General features: G+C 39.6%; 1 protein-coding gene across 1 annotated transcript in view; it reads left to right on the top strand.

Moving 5' to 3' along the window:
- Positions 1–2484: 2484 nt before the first annotated feature.
- LOC134044979 (golgin subfamily B member 1-like) overlaps positions 2485–19600 on the top strand; it is a 34513-nt gene continuing 17397 nt past the window's right edge. Inside the window, exons 1-21 of the mRNA XM_062494528.1 lie at positions 2485–2515; positions 4886–4943; positions 5607–5750; positions 6483–6629; positions 7701–7823; positions 8408–8575; positions 8809–8994; positions 9292–9414; positions 9558–9671; positions 9774–10095; positions 10443–10552; positions 10901–11018; positions 11108–11199; positions 11685–11835; positions 15248–15402; positions 16207–16330; positions 17173–17303; positions 18147–18194; positions 18520–18629; positions 18896–19064; positions 19409–19513. Of these exons, the coding sequence (XP_062350512.1) occupies positions 4899–4943; positions 5607–5750; positions 6483–6629; positions 7701–7823; positions 8408–8575; positions 8809–8994; positions 9292–9414; positions 9558–9671; positions 9774–10095; positions 10443–10552; positions 10901–11018; positions 11108–11199; positions 11685–11835; positions 15248–15402; positions 16207–16330; positions 17173–17303; positions 18147–18194; positions 18520–18629; positions 18896–19064; positions 19409–19513 (2685 nt within the window). The 5' untranslated portion in view covers positions 2485–2515; positions 4886–4898. The remainder of the gene's footprint in view (positions 2516–4885; positions 4944–5606; positions 5751–6482; positions 6630–7700; positions 7824–8407; positions 8576–8808; positions 8995–9291; positions 9415–9557; positions 9672–9773; positions 10096–10442; positions 10553–10900; positions 11019–11107; positions 11200–11684; positions 11836–15247; positions 15403–16206; positions 16331–17172; positions 17304–18146; positions 18195–18519; positions 18630–18895; positions 19065–19408; positions 19514–19600) is intronic.

Here is a 19600-nt window from a genome sequence, read left to right as displayed (position 1 = left end):
TACGTGTTATTTCAGGATGCAGGAAATTGTGAAAAGAAGCAGATGCATGGGAAAAAGCAGACAGGCAGAGCAAGTAATTTCCTCCCACTCCTTTTTGGTGTGAGAGGAATGAGAGGCTGACCAGTGAACAGCTTTATTTTGAAAAAGGAATTGCTAAGATAACAGAAGTCCCAGCAGAGAGCTGTGCATTAGGTACCTTGCTGTTGCACTAACTGGGGCATCTGGATACTGCTGTAATATAAATATTAAATGCATTTAACAACAGCAGTGTTATTCCAGCTGGAAGAGAGTTTAATGTGTCTGAATCTCTTTGTGTCTCCAAGGGCCTGGATCTCACTGGTAAATACAGCCAGTCCTAAGCTGGCATCACAGCAGGGGAGTTTGGCTATGCCTAAACAGCCAAGAAAACGTTGTCTGTGAGATCCCTATGTTTATTGAGGCAGAAACAAGCCCACTTCACTTTCTGACTCCACACAAGGTGAATATCGCACTAGCAGCACAGTGCTAACACCATTCTGCATTTGAGAGAGGGAGAAGAGAGTGACTGATTGGCTGTGAGATCCCCAAAAGAAGTGCGTTGTCATCTCCACTCCCGTCTTGCCAAGAATAGTTTATATATTGGGATAAAATGAAGACCTGCAGATGATACTATTTTTATGGGTATGACAACTTACAGCATAGGGAAAACTGTCCTGGAGCCTAGTAAAACGGCAAATTAAAAATACATTTGGTTTCTTCCTCCTAAATGGAATTAATTTTAAAAGGGTTTGGAGCAAAGTTCCCTTCCCAAATAACGAAATCTCTGCATGTGATCCAGTGTTGGTTCTATTTAAGGGATAAGCAGTCTTGAATTGATTTAGATGCTTCTGAACCCATATACCAGCACCTTGTGAGTCCAGCTGAGTTATTCATGGCACACTAGCGCTGTTCAGGAATGGCAGCTTCACCATTCCTTACTGCACAGGGCTGGTATGATGCTTGATACAATTAAAACCCAGGCCCTTACACCATTTTGGTAGATAGGGATGAGAGTGAAGCACCTGCACTCCTGTTTTCTCCTCTCTCACAGGTACTCAGAGATGCTACCATGAGGCAAGTTTGGAGAAAAGCTATGGAGACACTGCAGGATGGGGATAAAATCACAAAGGTTACAGGTTGAGAGGATGGATGCTGTGGTCAGATTCAATATGGAATTTGTTTTGGAGACTGCTCCAAAAACTGCTCCATAAAAAACTGCTCCATAAACCTTTTTCTACAAGGAGTGCTCTGTGCCACGTGCAAGCCTGACGTTCTGGAGTTCATCCCATGCTCAGGCTCCTATTTTCAGAGATGCTGAAGTCTTCCAGGGAACTTCAGGCATCCATCATCATCAGCTGTCATGTTCCTAAGTGGTCAGGGCTCGGGTGAGAACGTGCACAGTGTCATCATTTAGCTCGCAGCTGAAATGAATGACAATAAGAGTGTTGCATCAGGAAAAGATTAAACCGATTAAAATGACAGCCACATCTTGAAATTGAATGACTTTTAAAGTCTGATGTGTTTCTTCTTTCCTTTTCCCAGTCATGGTAATGCTGTAGGATCCTGTGAAATGAAGTTTATTCCCTGTTCTGTGGGATGCACTGATGCTTGTCTGGGGAATGGTGGGGCTGTAGCCCAGCACCCAGTGCCACTTATCTCTAGAAAGCTGCAATTTGCACACAGGTGAAATTACTACCTAAAAGATTATAAAACACAAAATAAAAATGCTGCTGCTGTCAGATATGAGGCACGACTTTCTTTTGTACCTGCATGTTTTACCCTATAGCAAGCTGGGGGTGGTTTTCTTTTTTTTTTTTTCTGCTCAGAAAAAGGATTTTCAATCCATTCCTCTCCCTGAAAGTGAGATCAGTACAACTATTGTTATGAAAATCCCCTTTACTAATAATACAGCAGCCGGTTTTTCTAGTATGAAAGTGTTTTAACTTTATTTATAAATATCCCTCAATTACATTATGCACTGTAGTGCACTGGAATTTTACTGGAGACTTTGGCACTGCTTATGTGTAAATATAACAAACTAAAGGAGAGCCTAATCTGGAAGGATGGCCTTTGCCTTGGGGTAATGGCTTTAAATTGAAGGAAGGTGAGTTTAGAGCAGGTATTAGGAAGAAATTCTCCCCCGCGAGGGCAGCGGTGAGGCACCAGCACAGGTGAGCAGTTAATATGTACGCGGTGATGTGTAGCGAGACGTACATCTGCCTTGGAAGTCCTTGCTTCCTCACAGAAAAATGGGAAAAAAGTTTGGGAATCCCAGGAAACAGCGAGGCCTGCGGGCCTGAGCACCGTGTGGGAAGCGGGCGGTCCTCCGCGCCGGCAGGGGGCGCTGCGGCGGCGGCGGGGGGGGGGGGGGGGAGTGGGCGGAGCCGCTCCCGGCGGGCGGGGCCGAGGCTGCGGGGCCGCAGAGGCGGCGGCGGCGACGCGGCTGAGGGGGCTGAGGGGGCTCGGGGGCCGCGGCCGCCCCTCCGCCGCCCCGCAGGTGAGTGCGGACATTAAAACCCCTGCCGTCCGCCGGCAGGCCCGCCCGGGCTACGGCCGGTGCGAGCCGGCCCCGCGGAACCCCTGAGGGGGGGAGGTGGGGGGGTCGCGCCTTCCCATTGCCGGGCGCCGATGGAACCGGGCAGGAGGGGTTGGAATTGTGGGAAAGGGAGGGAATGACTCATTGGAGTTCTTTACGCCTCACAGGCACCTGCACTGCTCTGATCTGCTGTTCCTCCCCTGGGTCGCTCTTAACAAATAGTGCTTCCCTTGTAATATATATATTTGTATATAATGCATTTATTGTGGAAAGTAAGTAACAATTCATGTTAGTATTTAATTGTGGTCAGTGTGACTAGGAGATCGTGTTTATAATAGGTGCAGGTAGTAGCCATACGACTATCTCAGTATATTTTTACAAGGTGTGTGTGGTTTGGTTAACACTGCTTCAGTTTCTGCTGTGTATTGTATGTTCGTGCAGATGTTGGCCAAGGTTTTGTCCAGGAGCTTTTAGTTCGTATATGGCACAGACCTTTTGAAAGCAAATTTAGTTTCTTCAGCAGAAGAACCAGAATCTTGGTGGCTAGAAGCAAAAGTGTGCAGGTACTAGGAGAAAATATTTAAATAGGAGTGGTCTTCTTTCAGTGGGTGTGTTTCCACCACCAGATTGTTTTGGGGATTGGTTTTCAAATAATATTAGGCTTAGCTGGGTTGTCACACAGGTTTTTTTTTTGTGCTGTAGGCTGGTGGCAGAGAGGAGGGAGGGGACTGCCATCACCTTCCTCAGTAGTGAGAGCTGGACCGAGCTGCTGCCCAAATCTGTCATGTGCCCCTTGTGCTGGGCCCTGTGCTCTCTGACTCAGGGGACTGAGGAGCTTGGAAAGTGCCCAAATGAATAATACATGGTTAGTGGGTTTTTTTAGCTGGATTTGGCTGCAGCTGGTAGGGGATGAGGTAGGAAGGCAAAGCTGCCGCTGGGGATTTTCTTTTTGGTAACATCCTGTTGTGATCAGAGCTGAACCCTCAGTTGTACTTTGAGTATTAGGAGAAAGTTGTTTTATAAAATTAAGCAGCATCTATTGCGTCTCATGGAAGTTGTGGAAGATGAAGAGTTGAGGGACTGCAGCTTTAACTTGCTGTCTGTACCCCAGAAGGAAAAAGCAAAAGCCATCCTTGGTTGATTTCATGCTGGGTAGGAAAAGCCTGATCAGTTTTGTTTCCCAGCTTGATTTGGAAAACTTGTCAGTATTTCGTGTCACTGATGTAAATAATAAAATACCAGGAAGGAGCAGCTGAGGTATTCAGGTAGGAACACTGGCAGGTGAGACCAGCAAAATATTCCTTAGAGCTGGAAATGAGCTGGAATATTTACAAATGCACCACTGTGGTGCATCTAGTGAGTCACTCTGGCCTCTTTGTACCTGGGTAACCCTTTGGTGTATCTGGAAGTGAGCTTTTCAGTGGGAACAGGTTTGATGTTAGAGCTCTGCAGAAGTTATGAGAGGAGGGTTTCACTTACAGGTTGTGCAGTTCCCATCCCCACGCCCATGGCTCATTTGCTGATTTTAATGTTAGGAAAGATCCTTAGGAGGATCCAGTCTGGTCTTGTAGGTGATGTGGGCCATAGGCTGCAGTCTGTGATTCCTGGGTTGAGCTTTGAAGTGATGAACTGCTTTAAAAGCAGCCTCTGCTGTCAGGCTGCATTCTTTCAAAGATAAGCTGTGTGCTAATGCTTACTGCAAACTGCTTTCCAAATTCAGGCCCGGTCTGTGAAATGTGTAGTTCTGGAGTCTGTAATACAGAATGGGGAGGACACATGATTTTCCTCTGGGTGTTGCTAGTTGAGAGTGACAATTACTGAGCAGGTGCAGTGCTGGTTGTGCTTTTCAGATAAGCAGCAGTCACAGCAGTTCGAGCAGTTTGGTGTTATTTCCTGCTTTTAGCCTTAATGTGTGATTATTTTAGAAATGTGTGCTGATGTTTTCCTGCAGTGACAGGCAGTGTTTAAGGTCAGGTTAAATATTAGCAACCTATATGTGGTTTGTATCTTCTATTTATATGTTGGAGAGGCAGCTGTGCTGAATAATACTCAATGGCATTTACTCTTTAAAGACTTCTCTGGATTATTTTTAGAAGTATTGGCATTTTACTGACTGGCAGCTTTTAGAAAAGGCACATTATGCATATTTTGTATATAATGAGAAGTGTTGTTTCTCAACAGCTGGTGGTGTAGTGGAGATCAGAGGTGCTGTCAGAACTGAACAAATCACTCTCAAGCATTTCACAACGATATACATAGAAGTATTAATTAATTACAGTTGCTTGAGTCCCTGATACTTACTGTGGTGTTACTTCATTTATGTTTCCGTAGCCATCGTGGAACTATGTGGAAATGGGGTAGTGGAGATGATTCTCCTTCCAAAACAGCAGTAAGTACTGAATTATGAATAGTAATGTTTTTTAAGACTCTCTGACACTGAGAATCTTTCATTTTTCATAAGCTAACCATATTTATTTTCTGTTTTACAAAGCAGTTGATTGATTAGTTTTACCATGACAGTTTTAGGGCTCTAAAAGTCAGGTTGTGTCCTTGTTTCTTATCTCCTTGATATTTAATCTCTCGTGCCTGCCACAGCTGCTGTGCTCGTCCTCACTCTGCTTATCCTGCCTTAAGGAAGCATCTGGAGGAGTTACATAATACATCCCCAGGGTATCTTTGGGTAGAGTTGGTTCAATATCAATATTTTATGGGTATTTATTTTATTTAGCAGCGCTGCTGGCTGTCGCAACAGAAGTTGCAGTGAGTGAGGAAGTTCAGGTGTTCGTACCTGGAATGCTTGGATGGTTTGGCTGTATTTCAAGCCAGTATTGCCAGTGCAGTTCATAAGGTTTAGAATTCTGTGTGACTTGGTGAAAACAGCCTGCCATAAGTATCTATAATCCATGGAAGTTTTAGCATTGCATTTGCTGACTGTTGTAATAAAGTGAGACACCAAGTGCAGGCGTTTGAGGAGCAGTTGCTGTGTGCCCCATTTGACTTTTTGAAAGCAGCCTGAATCTGCTCAGGCTGAATATTCCCCAAATCTCTGCAGGCTCCAGGCTCCAGGGACGTGGGAAGCGCGGCAGTGACGGATCTGACGGAGCAGCTGACAAGCACTGAGCAGCTGCTGGCACAGCTAAAGGAGCTTGTCAGGGAAAAGGATGCTGAGCTCCGGAGCAAAGATCTTCAGTTAAAGGTACTGTGCATGTGTTCATGTCAAAAGCATTGTTTAAAACCCCCCTTCAGTCCTTTTCATCGTGCTCTGCAAGCTTCTAGTCTGTTACAACAGCTTTAGGATGGTCACAGGGAGCTATTCTGGGGTCTGGGCATTGCTGCTTGTTCCCAGCATGTGTTCTGTTCCAGAATTGTACTAGAAGGAATTTATATCTAATATCCTGAAGGCTTTTTTGGGGCCTGTTACTCTTTTAAAAAAAAAATCATAAGGTTGATTTCTTCCTACGAGAGATTTCTTTCTGTCTTTTTTATCTATGGATGTGAACAGCCAAGTGTTTAAATACTGCATACTTTAAAACTCACTGTAAGTTGAGTTGTCTTTAAACAAAATGAAATAAGCTTTTATACTATCATGAAGGTGTCTGTCTTTTAGTATGTTTTTATGAAAAAATAATTAATTCTTCTCATTTAAAAATCAAGCCTAGAATTTGTATTGCTATGAAGAAAATGGGGAAATTTATATCGTAAGGTTTTGAATTCTATACATTAGTAATCACTGTGTGCAGGAAGTTTAAATAGAGAAGAGAAAATTTAAATAATGAGAATGAAACATTGCAATGTCTCTTCAGAGAAGATATTTTTTGTTAATCACTTCAGCTTTCTCCCTCTCTCTTTTTTTCTTTTTAATGGAAGAATTGAAGCAGGCAGTTGTCCATGTAGCTAATTTAGTCCGTCATGACTTTGATGTTTGTAGGAGGAGAAGGAATCTGCTGATGCCAAACTTTCCAAGCTGAAGCTGCAGAACAAAGCCAAGGTTGCATCATTAACCTCGCAGCTGGAAGAACTTAAGAAGCAGTTACCAGTGGCAGGAGGCTTAGAGGCCAAAGCAGAACCAAAAAAGGTAAGGTGTTCTCACATTTGAAAGCAGATACAATTTCTGGGGTACTGTAGGCTGTTTTCCATACTGGATTCAATGGGGAATTTAAAATTTTGAGCTGAGTCAGGTTAGGGCTAGGGTAGACTGAGTGGGTGCTGTCAGTTCATCTGTGTGTCTATTTTATTTTTGAGTAGAAATCTAGAAACTTGCACATACCCTTCAAATTGTGAAAATTTCTCACTTCATCCTATTAGCAACTTGAAGTTTTGACACGTGAATCAGGCAGATAAGGCTTGGAGAAGAAATGAAAGCAAAAACTGTCTTGTTCCTTAGGAAATGTAAAACTGTCCTTATTAGCAAAATGTAAATTAAGTGTTGGAAGGTGACAGGTGTTTGCTTCACTGTTAACCTGAGAGTCTCAGATCTGTTTGTAGTAACACAGTTGTGCAAGTAGACTTGTATCTCTTCAGAGTAGGACTTCATACAGCTTCTAAAATAACTTCAGTGAGGCTTTAGTTTTTCAGGGGGATTTGTATTTTAAAGCTGTGCTGGAACAGAATGGTAATAATCAGTTTGTTGCAGTCCCCAGTTTTGCTCAAAATGTGTAGGAACTATTTATTCTTCTCATCTTTTTTTTTGGCCAGCAAAACATGCTTGGTAATTGCACTTGATTTCTTGTAATGGCAGATAATTTCTATGAAACGGCAATTAAAACTGTGGAAATTCTGATTAAAATCATGCTTAGGAATGGTTGAATTTACATTTTTTTCCCCCAGTAGTCCTGCTTTCCCTCTGATATATATGAACTACACTTGCCAGATTATTTAGGTTTCAATTGCCAGAGGAAGTGAATCTCCTTGCTGCACATTCCAGTTTACTTTTTAGCAGCAATTAGCATGAATAATTTAAATACAAAGACTTTTATATGCTTAATAAGGGTTCTGTACTAGTTTTTACATTGAATATGAACTATATGAGAGAACTGAAACACAGTCTGTGAGTAAAGTCTTCTTTCACCAATATTGTCAGACTATGCAGAGGTACAGAATCCAGGAGTTAGCTGTTCATGGAATGCAAACCTCCCTGTTTTTGCAGGCATCAAAAGATGGAGACCAGGAAAATGCTGCAGCAAATCGAGGGAAAATATTAGTGCTGAGAAGGAGAATTGAAGAGCTGGAATCCCAGATCACACAAAAAAATGAAGAGTTACAGAAAAAGGTGGTGTTTTATATGACGTGACTTCTCACCTTTGTGATGTAGGGTTATGTTTGAGTATGTTTATTTATATATATATTTAAATCTGTGCTACTGAACTGCCGTTCTGGGAGTTTTGTGTTAGGGAATTATGTTACAGCCTCAGCAAGGACAGTGGGAATTCTGTCATTGTGCCTTCAGTGAACAGGGAATCCTGGATGAATGGAGTAGGATACACGAAGATGAGCTCTGTGGGTCAATGTTGTATTTAAATCTTGCATTTTGAACAAAAATACTGGTTTGCTTCAATTTTCCTCATTGAAAAAAATAGGTCATAACAGGAATAAATGTAGGCAAGGACTGATTTTTATGTTGTGGTGTTTTGTGGATATTACTTCTCTGGGGATGCTGGCAGGAATGGGAATGCTGCAGGGTTTGAGAGAGAAGGGCTCAGTAAACAATGATTACACTTAAAACAGAACCAGTTATGCACCTGCTTGTAATTTTTGGAGCACTCTAACACAGGCAGTAAGGAAATGATGCAAACCATTGTTCTGTGCTGGAGATGGAAGCACAGACCACAAACAATTCTGCCTTTTCACCTTCAGGATGCTGAGCTGGAGGCGCAGCGCGGCCGTGGGGCTGACATGGATGCCATGCTGGCAGAGAAGGAGAGGAAGCTGGCTGAAAGGGATGCTTACATCAGGGATTTGCAGGTGGCCTGTGGATCCAGCGATGCTGCCAATGAAATATTCCTGCCCAATGAAGAATTGAAGGTATTTTAGCAGCTCAGTTAGAAAATCTCAGTAGAGTTTTCAAGCAACCAATGAATTCTGATGTTATGTAGCCAGTCTGTCTCTGAAACACTGTTAATTCATGTGAATAAAAATTCTTTACTGGCTACCTTCATTTATATATATTTAGTTACTTATTTTGTCCTTACCAGGGAAAGGCTTAATGATTGCTGTATCATTTTTCTGCTAATTGTCTTTTGGTTTGCATTGCAAAGAACCAGCTGGCAGCTAAGGAGTCATCACTGCAAAGCATGGAGATTCTGGTGCAGAATCTTACCAAGAAGGTGGGAGACAGTGAAGAAAAATGCAGCTTGTTCCAGGAACAGATCGAGAGTCTGAAAAATATCCAAAGCAAGGAAAGAGAGCATTTCCAAGGAAAAGAAGCTACATATATAGAAAATGTAAGTACATGCAGGATTCCAAAAGCTATATCCAGTTCTTAGGAAAATGGTAACAGAGCTGTAAACCATGTGGGAAGTAGAATATTGATGTTTGAGAAGGAGACTGCCATTTGGACTAGTTGATAGAAACTTGCTAGGAATTAACACAAGGGACTAATTAGTATAAGTAATGTTATTGGAAGCAAAATTCAGACAATTTGGAATCCATTATCTTGCTTTACCTTTAGTTAGACAGTTGGGTGTGATTTTACTGTAGTTTGTGGGCCGGTTTCATATTTATTTTCTTGGTGCTTTTAGGTACGTGCGTTTCAAAATATTATCCTGGAAAAGGAAAAGGAGCTGGAAGCACAGAGAGAAAAACATGAGCAAGAGCTTTTTAGATTAGCTGCTAAATCTGATGCAAGTGCTGACCTAGAACAGGTACGTTGCTCTGGAAACTCAGCAGCTTGAGTTGGGAGTCATGTAATTACTAAACTCTGTAGCACAGTTCAAGTGTCTGGGTGGGAGAATAAAAATAAATATTTTATGGATTGCTTGATTATTTAATTTTTAATTTTTGATAGCTACTAAAGGCCTTGAAACAGAAGCTCCATGAGAAGGAAGAAGTCATGCTGGGAAGGACACAGGTGATTGATGTCTTGCAAAAAGAGCTGGATGCAAAGGACCAGCAATTGAAAGTAAGTGCCATAAATAGGAGTATAGGTATAATGTTTGACAGTAATGGGAAAAATACTTTGCATTCAAATTATGGTTTTTGTGCTGTGGTTTTTTTTTGACAGGAGATTAATGAAAACCTGAAACGTCTTTTGTCTGAAAAAGAAAACCTCCAATCTAAACTGGATGCTGAGAAACATGTAATGAGAGCCCAATTAAAAGACATGATGGAGAAACATGAGCTTGAAATTACAAAAGTTAAGGCGAAATACAATGCTGAACTGCATGAAATTCAAGAGAAACATGAAACAGAGCTGCAAGAGAAAAACCAGGCCCTGGTTCAGCTTCAGAAACAAGTGGCAGAGTTGAGTGGTGGTGGACAGAGTAACTCCAAAGAAGTCCAAGATGTGGAATCTGTAACCAAAGAGAAGATGGAAAATTTGGAAGGTATCCTATTCAAACAGTTGTCACTGACATTATTAAAGGCTTCTTTGCCCCAGACTATTACGTGTTTTGAGCCAATTCTATACCTATTGCAATTAGAACTACATGAAATTTGCTGGAATATTATTGCCACTGTAATTAAAAGTGATCAAGTACTATAATAATAAGGCTTAGAGGGTTACCAAGATAATCACATGAACTATAAATTTCTCACTGTTTCTAATTCTTAATTTTTCTGTAAATGCTGTAGTCTTGTGTGTGTAACTTCCAGGTGCTGAAGGAATTACACACAAGGTTTGTATTAATAATCTCTCAACAGTTTTAAATAATTCCTGCTTTTTGTTTTTTAGTCCAAGTGAAATTGAAAACAGAAGAGGCCAGCAAATCTGAGGCCAAGTTTTTGAAAATGAAGGCTTGGTCTAAATCAAGAATCAAACAGCTGGAGGATGAACTGAAAAATGTATGTGTAGCTTTGTGTCTAAAGCTCCGTGTCTTTCTCCAGTTACTGTGCTTGGAGATTTGATTGGGCATAAGTAAACTGTGGGGTAAATAGAATTTTAAAATAGCTTGCATTATGAATTAATGTATGAAGATAGAATGGACATAAAGATGTAGTTTAAACGAAAAATAGTACAAATTGTGTTACCAGCACTCAGCAGTGAATTTCTTAGAGATGAGCTGCTGTATCACACTTTAAATATTAGAAAAACAGCTATTCTAGATACTACTGAAGAATAAGAAAAAAAAAGAGAGGATTTTGCTGGGATTTTGCTGTGTTTGAAACCCCCACAACTGTATTTTCTTTCAGTTTTCCTCAAAGAACAATGATGTATCTGCCTTAAGCAATCGTGTGTCAGAATTAGAAGTTGAAAATGAAGAACTACAGTCAAAACTTCAGTCATTGCACGAAATCAGAACTCAAAATGGTAAAAGAAAATCTTTTGCAGATGATCCAAAGTAAAGAGACAAAAAAATAAATTGTGTCCTCATGAACCAAATTTATTATGTTTTGTAGAAGAACTGCTGAAAAAGCTGGAGCTCTATGAAGAGCAGCAGAGGAAGCTGCAGGCTGATCTTGACCAAGTTACAAAGAGAGCAGCTTCACAGGTTGACTTGAAAGCTGATTTGCATGAGTTATTGATTAATGGTGCTAATTAGACTTTGAAAAGTGTGTCAGCTGGATTTTGGAGCTGAGGATTTATTTATTGATGTGTGGAATGGTCAGTAAAAGTGGCCGTTCAGTTGGAGAACAAGATGACAGGTTTTGAATTACTAAAAAAGATTGATTTGCCCTTATTTTGCACACACTTTAAATTACATTTTTCCAAGCAGTTTGCTACCTATTTAGTTACGTTTAACACGAGTCATCAAAGTGTGGCTGTGATTTTGTAGAAAAAAATACTTTTAATCTTTTATGAAGTCGCGGGACTTGGTTTTCACATAATCTACAATATCTACAATCTACACTTAACAATTTCATAGATTTTTATTTATGTAAAATGGTGACTCATAATGGTTTGCCAACTTGCAATGTATTTCCATTTGCAGAGGGGTGTGGTTAATTTATTTTAATACAGAGTTTCTCTTGTTAGGCCAGTGAATCAGGTAGTGTGGATGAATTGCAGAGTCAGCTCTTGGAATGGCAGGAAAATGTCCCAGAGTCAGAGGAGTCCCGGGATCAAGTCCGAGAAGAGAAATCTGCCATGGCCTTGAGAATGGCTCAGATTGAGGAGGAGAGAGAAGGTGAATTATTTTATTTCCAGTACAGCAGTTGTGTTTTTATAGATCTGCGTGTGTCTGTTATGCTTCAGACTGAATTGGTAGCACACCACCATGACTCATTTCTGTAGTCATAAAATACGTATGGTTAGTGAAATTGCTGAAATTTGCAATTTCTGCTTTTCCCTCGAGTTTGTTTTTCATGAATTCATCTTGTTTGATATCATTTCTGTTAAGTAGATGTGCTGTTCCATTTGCCATTCAAGCTGCTGCCCTGTAATACTGCTTGAAAGGCTTGTTGTCTGCATATGATAAATGATAAACCATATTTTATCAATGATAGATAGTTCCCCATTGAAATATTAAAGCTGCCTGCCTAGAGAACTGGTGAAAGTGTGGGGGACTATACTGTTGGTTTGAATGAAAGGATTGAAGGTGGTGCTTAAGCAAAATGTATCTGACATGGAGTTTCTCTTCAGGAGATTTCTCATGAATTCTGTTTAGGATATTTAGTGATCTGTTAGTAGGTGCCACTGGTGTAGGCCAGCTGAATAATGCTCACTGGCAGTGGCTTGGAGGTAGTTAAAAATACCAAATTAGCTACAGAAAATAGTATTTCAAGTAATGTCAGGTTTTAGAGCTTGCTAAATTATTAATTAATCAGCTGATGAGAAACTGAAGTAGCTTCTATTAAGGCTTATAAAAGTCTGGTTAAATTTTAGATAGCTTTTACTGCTCTTTCCATGCCACCTGAACTAAATTGCAATTTTTGTCCCCTTAGTTAACTGCGTGGGGAGTAATGGCAAATTATAATGTGCAGGACCTACCATCATAATTAATCCAGTTAGTTAATTTGAGCCTTCTCTTTTCAGTCTGAACTGAATTATTTTTCATTTCCATGACCCATCTGAAAGTTCAGTGTGTAAGCACAGAAATGTTTTAAGAATCACGTCTCTTCTTTTTGAAGGATTTATGTTTTGGTATTGAAAGGTAATAATACCCCTCCATTAAATCTACCTGTTAGCTCATCTGTGCTGGTCATAGAGCCACGTACAATATTAAATAACACTTGTAAAATTTCCTCTGCCTCAGTCCAGGTTTAATTTTGCATTTTTTTTTCCCCCTTGGGAATAGCATGACCTTTCTGTTTCTTTTTTTCCTGCCGTTCCACCTGGTGAGCCCTGAACGTCCCTTCCCCCTCCACTCCTCCCCTCCACTGTGATTTGGGCAACCAGGGAGAACAGTTTCCCATCAGTTTTGTGCATGCAGGTTCCTGCAGCAATGGCCCTTTGGAATGTACTGTTGCTGATTTCTCCTGCTCTTGCTTCTTTTGGAGAAAATTGCCAACAGTACCTTGCAAGGTCTGCCATTGGTGGTTTGTGGTTCTTAGCAACACATGTAACAACTGCTGGGTTTTAACTTGAGTTTCTCCTGCCTTGCAATACCTGTTTCTTCTTTTGTATTAATGAAATCATCTTCATTTTTTCACTGTAGTAACAGCTGACTCCATATTTATGTTGCATCTAGAAATGAATTTCTTGGCTTGCCACAAGTGGTTGTGACTAAGTAAGAATCAAATTAATTCTTAGGGCTACCTGAAATTCGGTAGTATTTAAAAAAAAATAACATTCCATCCCATAAATTGCTGAACTTTGCATGCATTTATACTAGCTACCAGTACTTTAAGCCATATGTAAGTAATATGTAGCATCAGTAGTGACTCAAGGAAGTACAGACACTGCATAGTTTGTTTACATGCAGTGCGTATCTGAAAAAAAGTGTTCTGGGAGGTTTTTCAGGTTTTTATGTTAGATAATTGCAAATGAAAAGCTTCCTAAGCTGCTGTAAAACATTAGAAAATGTATTTACTTACTAATGGTTGTTAAAGCAATGCTCAGTTTAATTGGAAGTGTTTTAACACTTGTGTGAGTGTGCTAAATCATTCTAAAGCTCCAATTCCTAGGCTTCCATTATTCTTGTGACGGTGATTTCATTATCAGATTTCATAGTGTTTTCATTATCACATACTTAGGAGCCTAAATACATTGGGTTCCTACATTACAGTGTCAGAGGAGTGGTTAAATTTTTACCTGGAATAGATCTTATTCTTTGAACCCCTTAATTGGCAGTTCCCATAAACAGAGGTTTAAGGTCTGTGATCAAAATTTGGCATTTATTTTACAGCATTGAAAAGGTATTTATAATGATTAAAAAAATGTGTAGAATCTAGAAAATACACAAAGGTGTTTAAAACTTACGAATTGACAGTGCAAGAAGCCAAAGTGTAATTGAAATTGGAAATATAATCCCATTTATCAATCCCACTTGAAGAGAGTCATTGTTTTTTAATTTACCTTTTTTCCCCACTGATCTTTTCTGATATGACATTAGGTGTGTAATTTTGAAATATTACAGGAAAAATTTAAATCAAGTAGGTGCTACAGAATTGTGAGTTAAGGAAATCTGTGGTACAAGTAATCCTTGGCCAACTCAGATGAAAGCAGAGTATTCCCTGTAGGGCTGAATCTCCTGGTGTTGACCTCACAGATGCATTGACATCAGTTCTCTGAACTGTGTTTTCTGCGAGGACAACTGTGGATTCATGTGGTTAAACTGAAAGCCAAATTTATAACTGTCCAATTAATGTAACTTTCAATTAAAGTATGGAGCCACCTTTACTTTCCTTCCCTTTCCCTGGCTGTGCTGTTGTGTCTGCTTTGCATGGAACGTGTTGTTTCCTAATCTTTACTCCATATGTGTTTCATCATATCACAAAACAGATGGGAATGCACTTCAGATGACAAATCATTTCTAACAATGAGCAGGATGCATACCTAAGATTTCATCTTCTGAGTTTATTCAGTGTGTTTATTTACTAGTGATTCTGTATTTGTCCTGGAAAGAATGATGTTACTAATTTATGACAAGATTGTTTGATGCCAGTTTGCAGTGTAACACGTGCTTGTGACTTCCTCAAATGATCTGGCTTTAGAGTTCATACTAAAATTAAAGTTTTTATAAAAATGAATGTGATTGTTGAGATTAAAAAGGCATCAGCTGAAAAAGCTGTGTTTTTCATGATACAAATTTGGTATATTTGAACCTGGTGAATTAAATTGAGATGTAATTTGGCATTTTAATTGATTGGCTTTCCTTCTTAGTATGGTATAACCTCACCCTTTCCACCCTCCTCTATAAAGTCTTCTTTTAGAGCTGATGAAGAAGTGAAGTTAGACTTCGGTTTGCTTCTTCTTAGTGAGATACTCAGACTTTATGTTCTACATAGCAATGTTGGAGGGAAATCACAAGGTGAACACAGTGAATTTTAGTCTTTAACCTTGTTCCTGTCAGTCATTTGTTGGGACTTCATCCTGTCCCTGGTCTCTTTTCATGTAGTAGTGTCTGATATAAATGTAAATGCTTTCCTGTGGCACAAAACTGATTGAGGATGACTGGTTCTTTCCTGGCTGCTCCAATCCAGCCATAGTCTCAGGGCAGCAGGAGCTGGAGGAGGAACTGGCCACAGTTCAAGGAATGGGCAGGCTGCAGCAGGCAAGAAGAAAAGGCAGTCAAACCAGCAGGAAGCTGCAGGTGGGTTCAAAGAGATGTGCATTTATTTTTACCTGTCTGTTCATAAAAATGTGGAAAGTACTGTTATTTATGTGGTGCTTTAGCCTTTAAAGCATTAAGGGCTTAAGAACATAGATTGGAACTGAAAACATTGATAAATTTAATGGTCATGTACATAGCCAGAAGATGAGAAATTCCAGTGGTGTAACACCTCTTACTCCTTTCCACTGAAAAATCACAAGGTTCTCTCTGGAGTAATTCCCATGCCTGAAGCCATGTGCATGCTTCAGATGTTAAGGCCATTTTTGGCTTCAGTAAAATCTTTACAAATCTCTTTGCTGGTGGAGCTTTACAGAATGTTTAGTGCCACTTAATTCAGGTGGACTTCTAGGTAGGTGATGCTGTACCTTGCATGAAAAATGGTAACTTTGGTAAGAATTATGATGTTGCTGTCACATTAACAGACCATTGGAAGACTGTAATTAGTTAACTGGTACTTCAGAGAGCTCTTAACTTTAGATATCAGGGCATTAATTAAGATATCAAAATGTTGTTGTCCCTTAGCTTCTCAGATAGCCAAGGGTGTTTTTAGCGGCTTGCCGGTATATTAAACTTGTGTGATACTTGGCTTTTCTGGAAGTAATAGCTGGAAGCTGGGCACTCCACTCTAGTCCACAGCAATCCCACATACTTGTGTTTAAGTGCCTGAATCAGTGCTGAGTTTTGGGAGTTTTTGGTTGAAACTGTGGTTTTAGTAGCAGAATTATCTTACCCGTGCTTGCTTCCTTCTTTAACTTAAACTTCTTTCTCGTGTCTTGTGTGTAGGAAGAATTCCCCTTCGATGGCAAGCAATGCTTCCAAGAACTGAATGTCACCTTGGATAGCACTGACTCAGCTGAAGGAGAAAACATGGGAGGTTGGTGGCCAGAGTACCCTTCACCCAATGCAGGTGTGATAGCGACTAGACAGTTGATGGAAGCATGCACACAGCATCTGCATTTTGTGTCTTATTTTTGTTTTGAAATTCAGCTAACAGCCCATTTGTGGTGTATTCTAATCTATGTTGGATTTTTTTGCCTTGTGTTTTCTTCCTTTTAATTTCCAAGCATGTGCGTGCTGGATGAACTGCCTAGTTCTGGCTCCCAAGTACAGTATCAATATGGCTGAGCACTGGAATTGGATGAGCTTTGATGCCCATCAAATATCCCATGTGGCAAGATCATGTGTTTAAGTTATGAGTCTTGTTCCTGTGAATGTGCTTCCAGTTTATATCACAGTTACGTTGCAAACCAGAATTCCATTCCATTGCTGCTTAATTTAAAAATACAATTCTCAGTTTTTAATGCTGATGTTTTTATATCAGTGGTAAAGATTGCAAATACATCTTACTGTTAAGATGGAATGGGCTCACTTGCAAATTCAGTCTAGATGAGTTTATTAATAATCAGTTAAGATATGATCCTGCAAGCACCTGATCAACTTATGGTTAATGTACCATGGGCCACACTTTGGTTGAGCCGCAATAGTGGTGGCTCAGTATTAGAATATTTCTGCCAGGTCTTCTGAGTTCATGAGCTCTGCAGCTCTGTTTCGGTTTTCCAACAGTTAATGGTATTTTTGCTGTCTAAATTTTGGGGGTGTAGTGCCTCAGGCATTTCCACTAGAAATGGGTGAGATTTGTTTGTGCCCAACACTGATGAGAACTTTGAATAAAGAGCTTCAGCCATTTCTAGACTTCAGGAATTTTGGTAGACTTCTCTTGAAAGAATTTTCCTTCTTTGACCTGAGTAGGTTTACGCAGTGTGGTTGAAGAATTGGAATTGGAAAGAAACCAATTGCAGGAACAAATACTTTTTCTGGAAGAGCGTTGTCAGGATTTGGAAGACAGATTTCAGCTTCAAGGTAGAATGGAAGCTCTCCAGGTGAGCTTTGGAGTTGTGTAAACCTGATGATGCAAGAGAATCATTCTCAGTTTATGTTCTTTATATCACAGCCTACAGTAAGCCAAAACCATCAATTTTCAGCTGACAAAAAATGGCTAAGGCCTAATTTACCCTCATTAATTATGTTGTCAGAGTGTGCGCATCCTATGTTATGCTTTGAGGTTGAAGCCTGTTGCTTTTGTTCAGCATGTGGAGATATAGGATTAAGCTTTATTTGTTCTCGAAACATAGTAAAAGGATAACATTGTAGAGGAGATGGATCCCTCTGCAGATGGATAACATGATTTTCTTTGCAGAGGTCTTTGCCAAAAGGTCTAGAATTAGATTTGGTTATGACTTGTTTGAATTTCTCACTCCTTATACCCCTCAAGTTTCTTTTCTGTAAGTGTGGGTGTGTATATTTAATTTTTCATATAAATGTATATATATACACACACATTTTAGAGAAGAAACTTCCTATAGAAAAATTATTCATAATTTTATATAAATATATCTACATGCAGTCTAAACTCCAGATATTAGCTAGACACATATAGCTTGAAAACATTCACTGAAGGCCCCATAAAGAGCAGTTGAGTCCTTTTAAAAGGAAAAGTTACTTTTAGTATTGCCTGACTGACAACTTACTACGATAATTTGTGAACTGTATTTTCACTGTGTGACACAACTGATCTTGACTCAAACTCTTGGTGTGTTACTCATAGTTCTTCAACTGTTAAGTTGCATGTGTATAAAAAAGAATGACTTTAAAGAATGGTTTTAAGATGAGAGACAAGCTTACATTAATTATTGAGACTCTTGTAACAAAGCCTTTCAATACAGGTAACGTTTGGTGTAGAGGAAGAAGGGCAGCTATTGAGGGCGGTGCAGGTGTGTTCTGCCTCTTCCAAAATGCCACCTTCTGTTCATGAATGGTGACAAGTTTGCCACGTTTGTCCTATGTGCTGTTGATTCTGGATGTGTTTTGCTTTTGGTTGTTGGTTGCTGTTGTATGACCTTTTCTCTCTTTTTTTTTTTTTTCTTTTTTTTTTTTTGTGGTTTTAGTTTTGAATTGGTGCAGTGGATCTGACCTAGACTAGGAGATTTTTACTGTGTTTGAAACCCCCAAAAAGCTGTGTGAATGAAGCTTGCTTCCTTTTTTCTTCAATTCTCTCACGCTGGGTGTGATAATGCTCTTCATCATGCTTTGTTGCAGAATGAAAATGAGCGTTTGCAAACTCAACTCACCCAGTTGCGCAGCCAACAAACGCGAGATGTGGAAAAGCATCAGATTCTGATCTCTAGCTTGAATGAACAGCTCAAAGGGTAAAATGAAGGTTCTTTACAATTCCACATACCATTGTCTTTATCTGCTTTAAACTTCAACTTCTAATGAGGAGTATCATCTCTCAAAACACTTGAAAAAACAATTACTTGGCTCATGTTTCTGTTTGCAGTTGTGTTATTTTTATACTTGGAAGTTTAAGTGGAAAGTGTAAAAATAATGATTCTCTTAGTTTGGGGTTAGTAAGTTTAGAAAACTTAATGTGAGACGTGTTTTCAAAATGCCTAAATATGTGTTTTCTTCTCAGATTAAGTGACAGAAATAGTTTCCTTGAAAATTCACTTGGAGAAAGAGAACAAAAACTGGTGAGCACTACAGAAAAGCTGGAACAAATTGAAGCTTTGAGGAAACTGCTTCAAGATAAGGATATTCTGAACAAAGAGCTTGGGGAAAAGTTTGTGCATGCTGAGCAACAGGTAAGTTAACTAATAGTTAGTATTTCACTTATTAGAACTGATGAGCTTTAACCATAACTTTTAATTTGTGTCCCAGCAGAATTACTGCTGTTTTCCCAGTGTGAAAGTTTTTACTCTGTCTTTGCATTTTTGTTAATTTAATCGCTTTGCTTTAAGTTTGGTGTAAAGATTTCTTAGAGCAAACACAGCTTTTGCATGAAAGTATTTACATTTTGTTGAGCGGATAAATTATTGTTTATTAATTTCAAAGTATGCACTTCACTGTTGTGTAAGCTCAGTATTGCACTTGGTAACAGAAAAATTTTAATAGAATTCTATGTATTTCTACTACTTTTAATACTAAGCTGAATGAAGCCTTGAAGAAATGCAGTGTGTATGAAGTGGAGAATGTTGAGCAGAAAACAGCCATCAGTGATCTCACGGAAAGAGTTGCTACACTGAAAGAAAAGGTAATTCATAAAAGTAATGTAAGAGAAGAAATTGTATGTTCATATTTCATGGCCTATTTAAATGTCCACTAAAGTGACAGCATGAGC

Source organism: Cinclus cinclus, chromosome 6, assembly GCF_963662255.1.
Source record: "Cinclus cinclus chromosome 6, bCinCin1.1, whole genome shotgun sequence".
Lineage (NCBI taxonomy): Eukaryota > Metazoa > Chordata > Aves > Passeriformes > Cinclidae > Cinclus > Cinclus cinclus.
The sequence above is the reverse complement of the archived record's forward strand: the minus strand, read 5'-3'. Positions and strand labels throughout refer to the sequence as shown.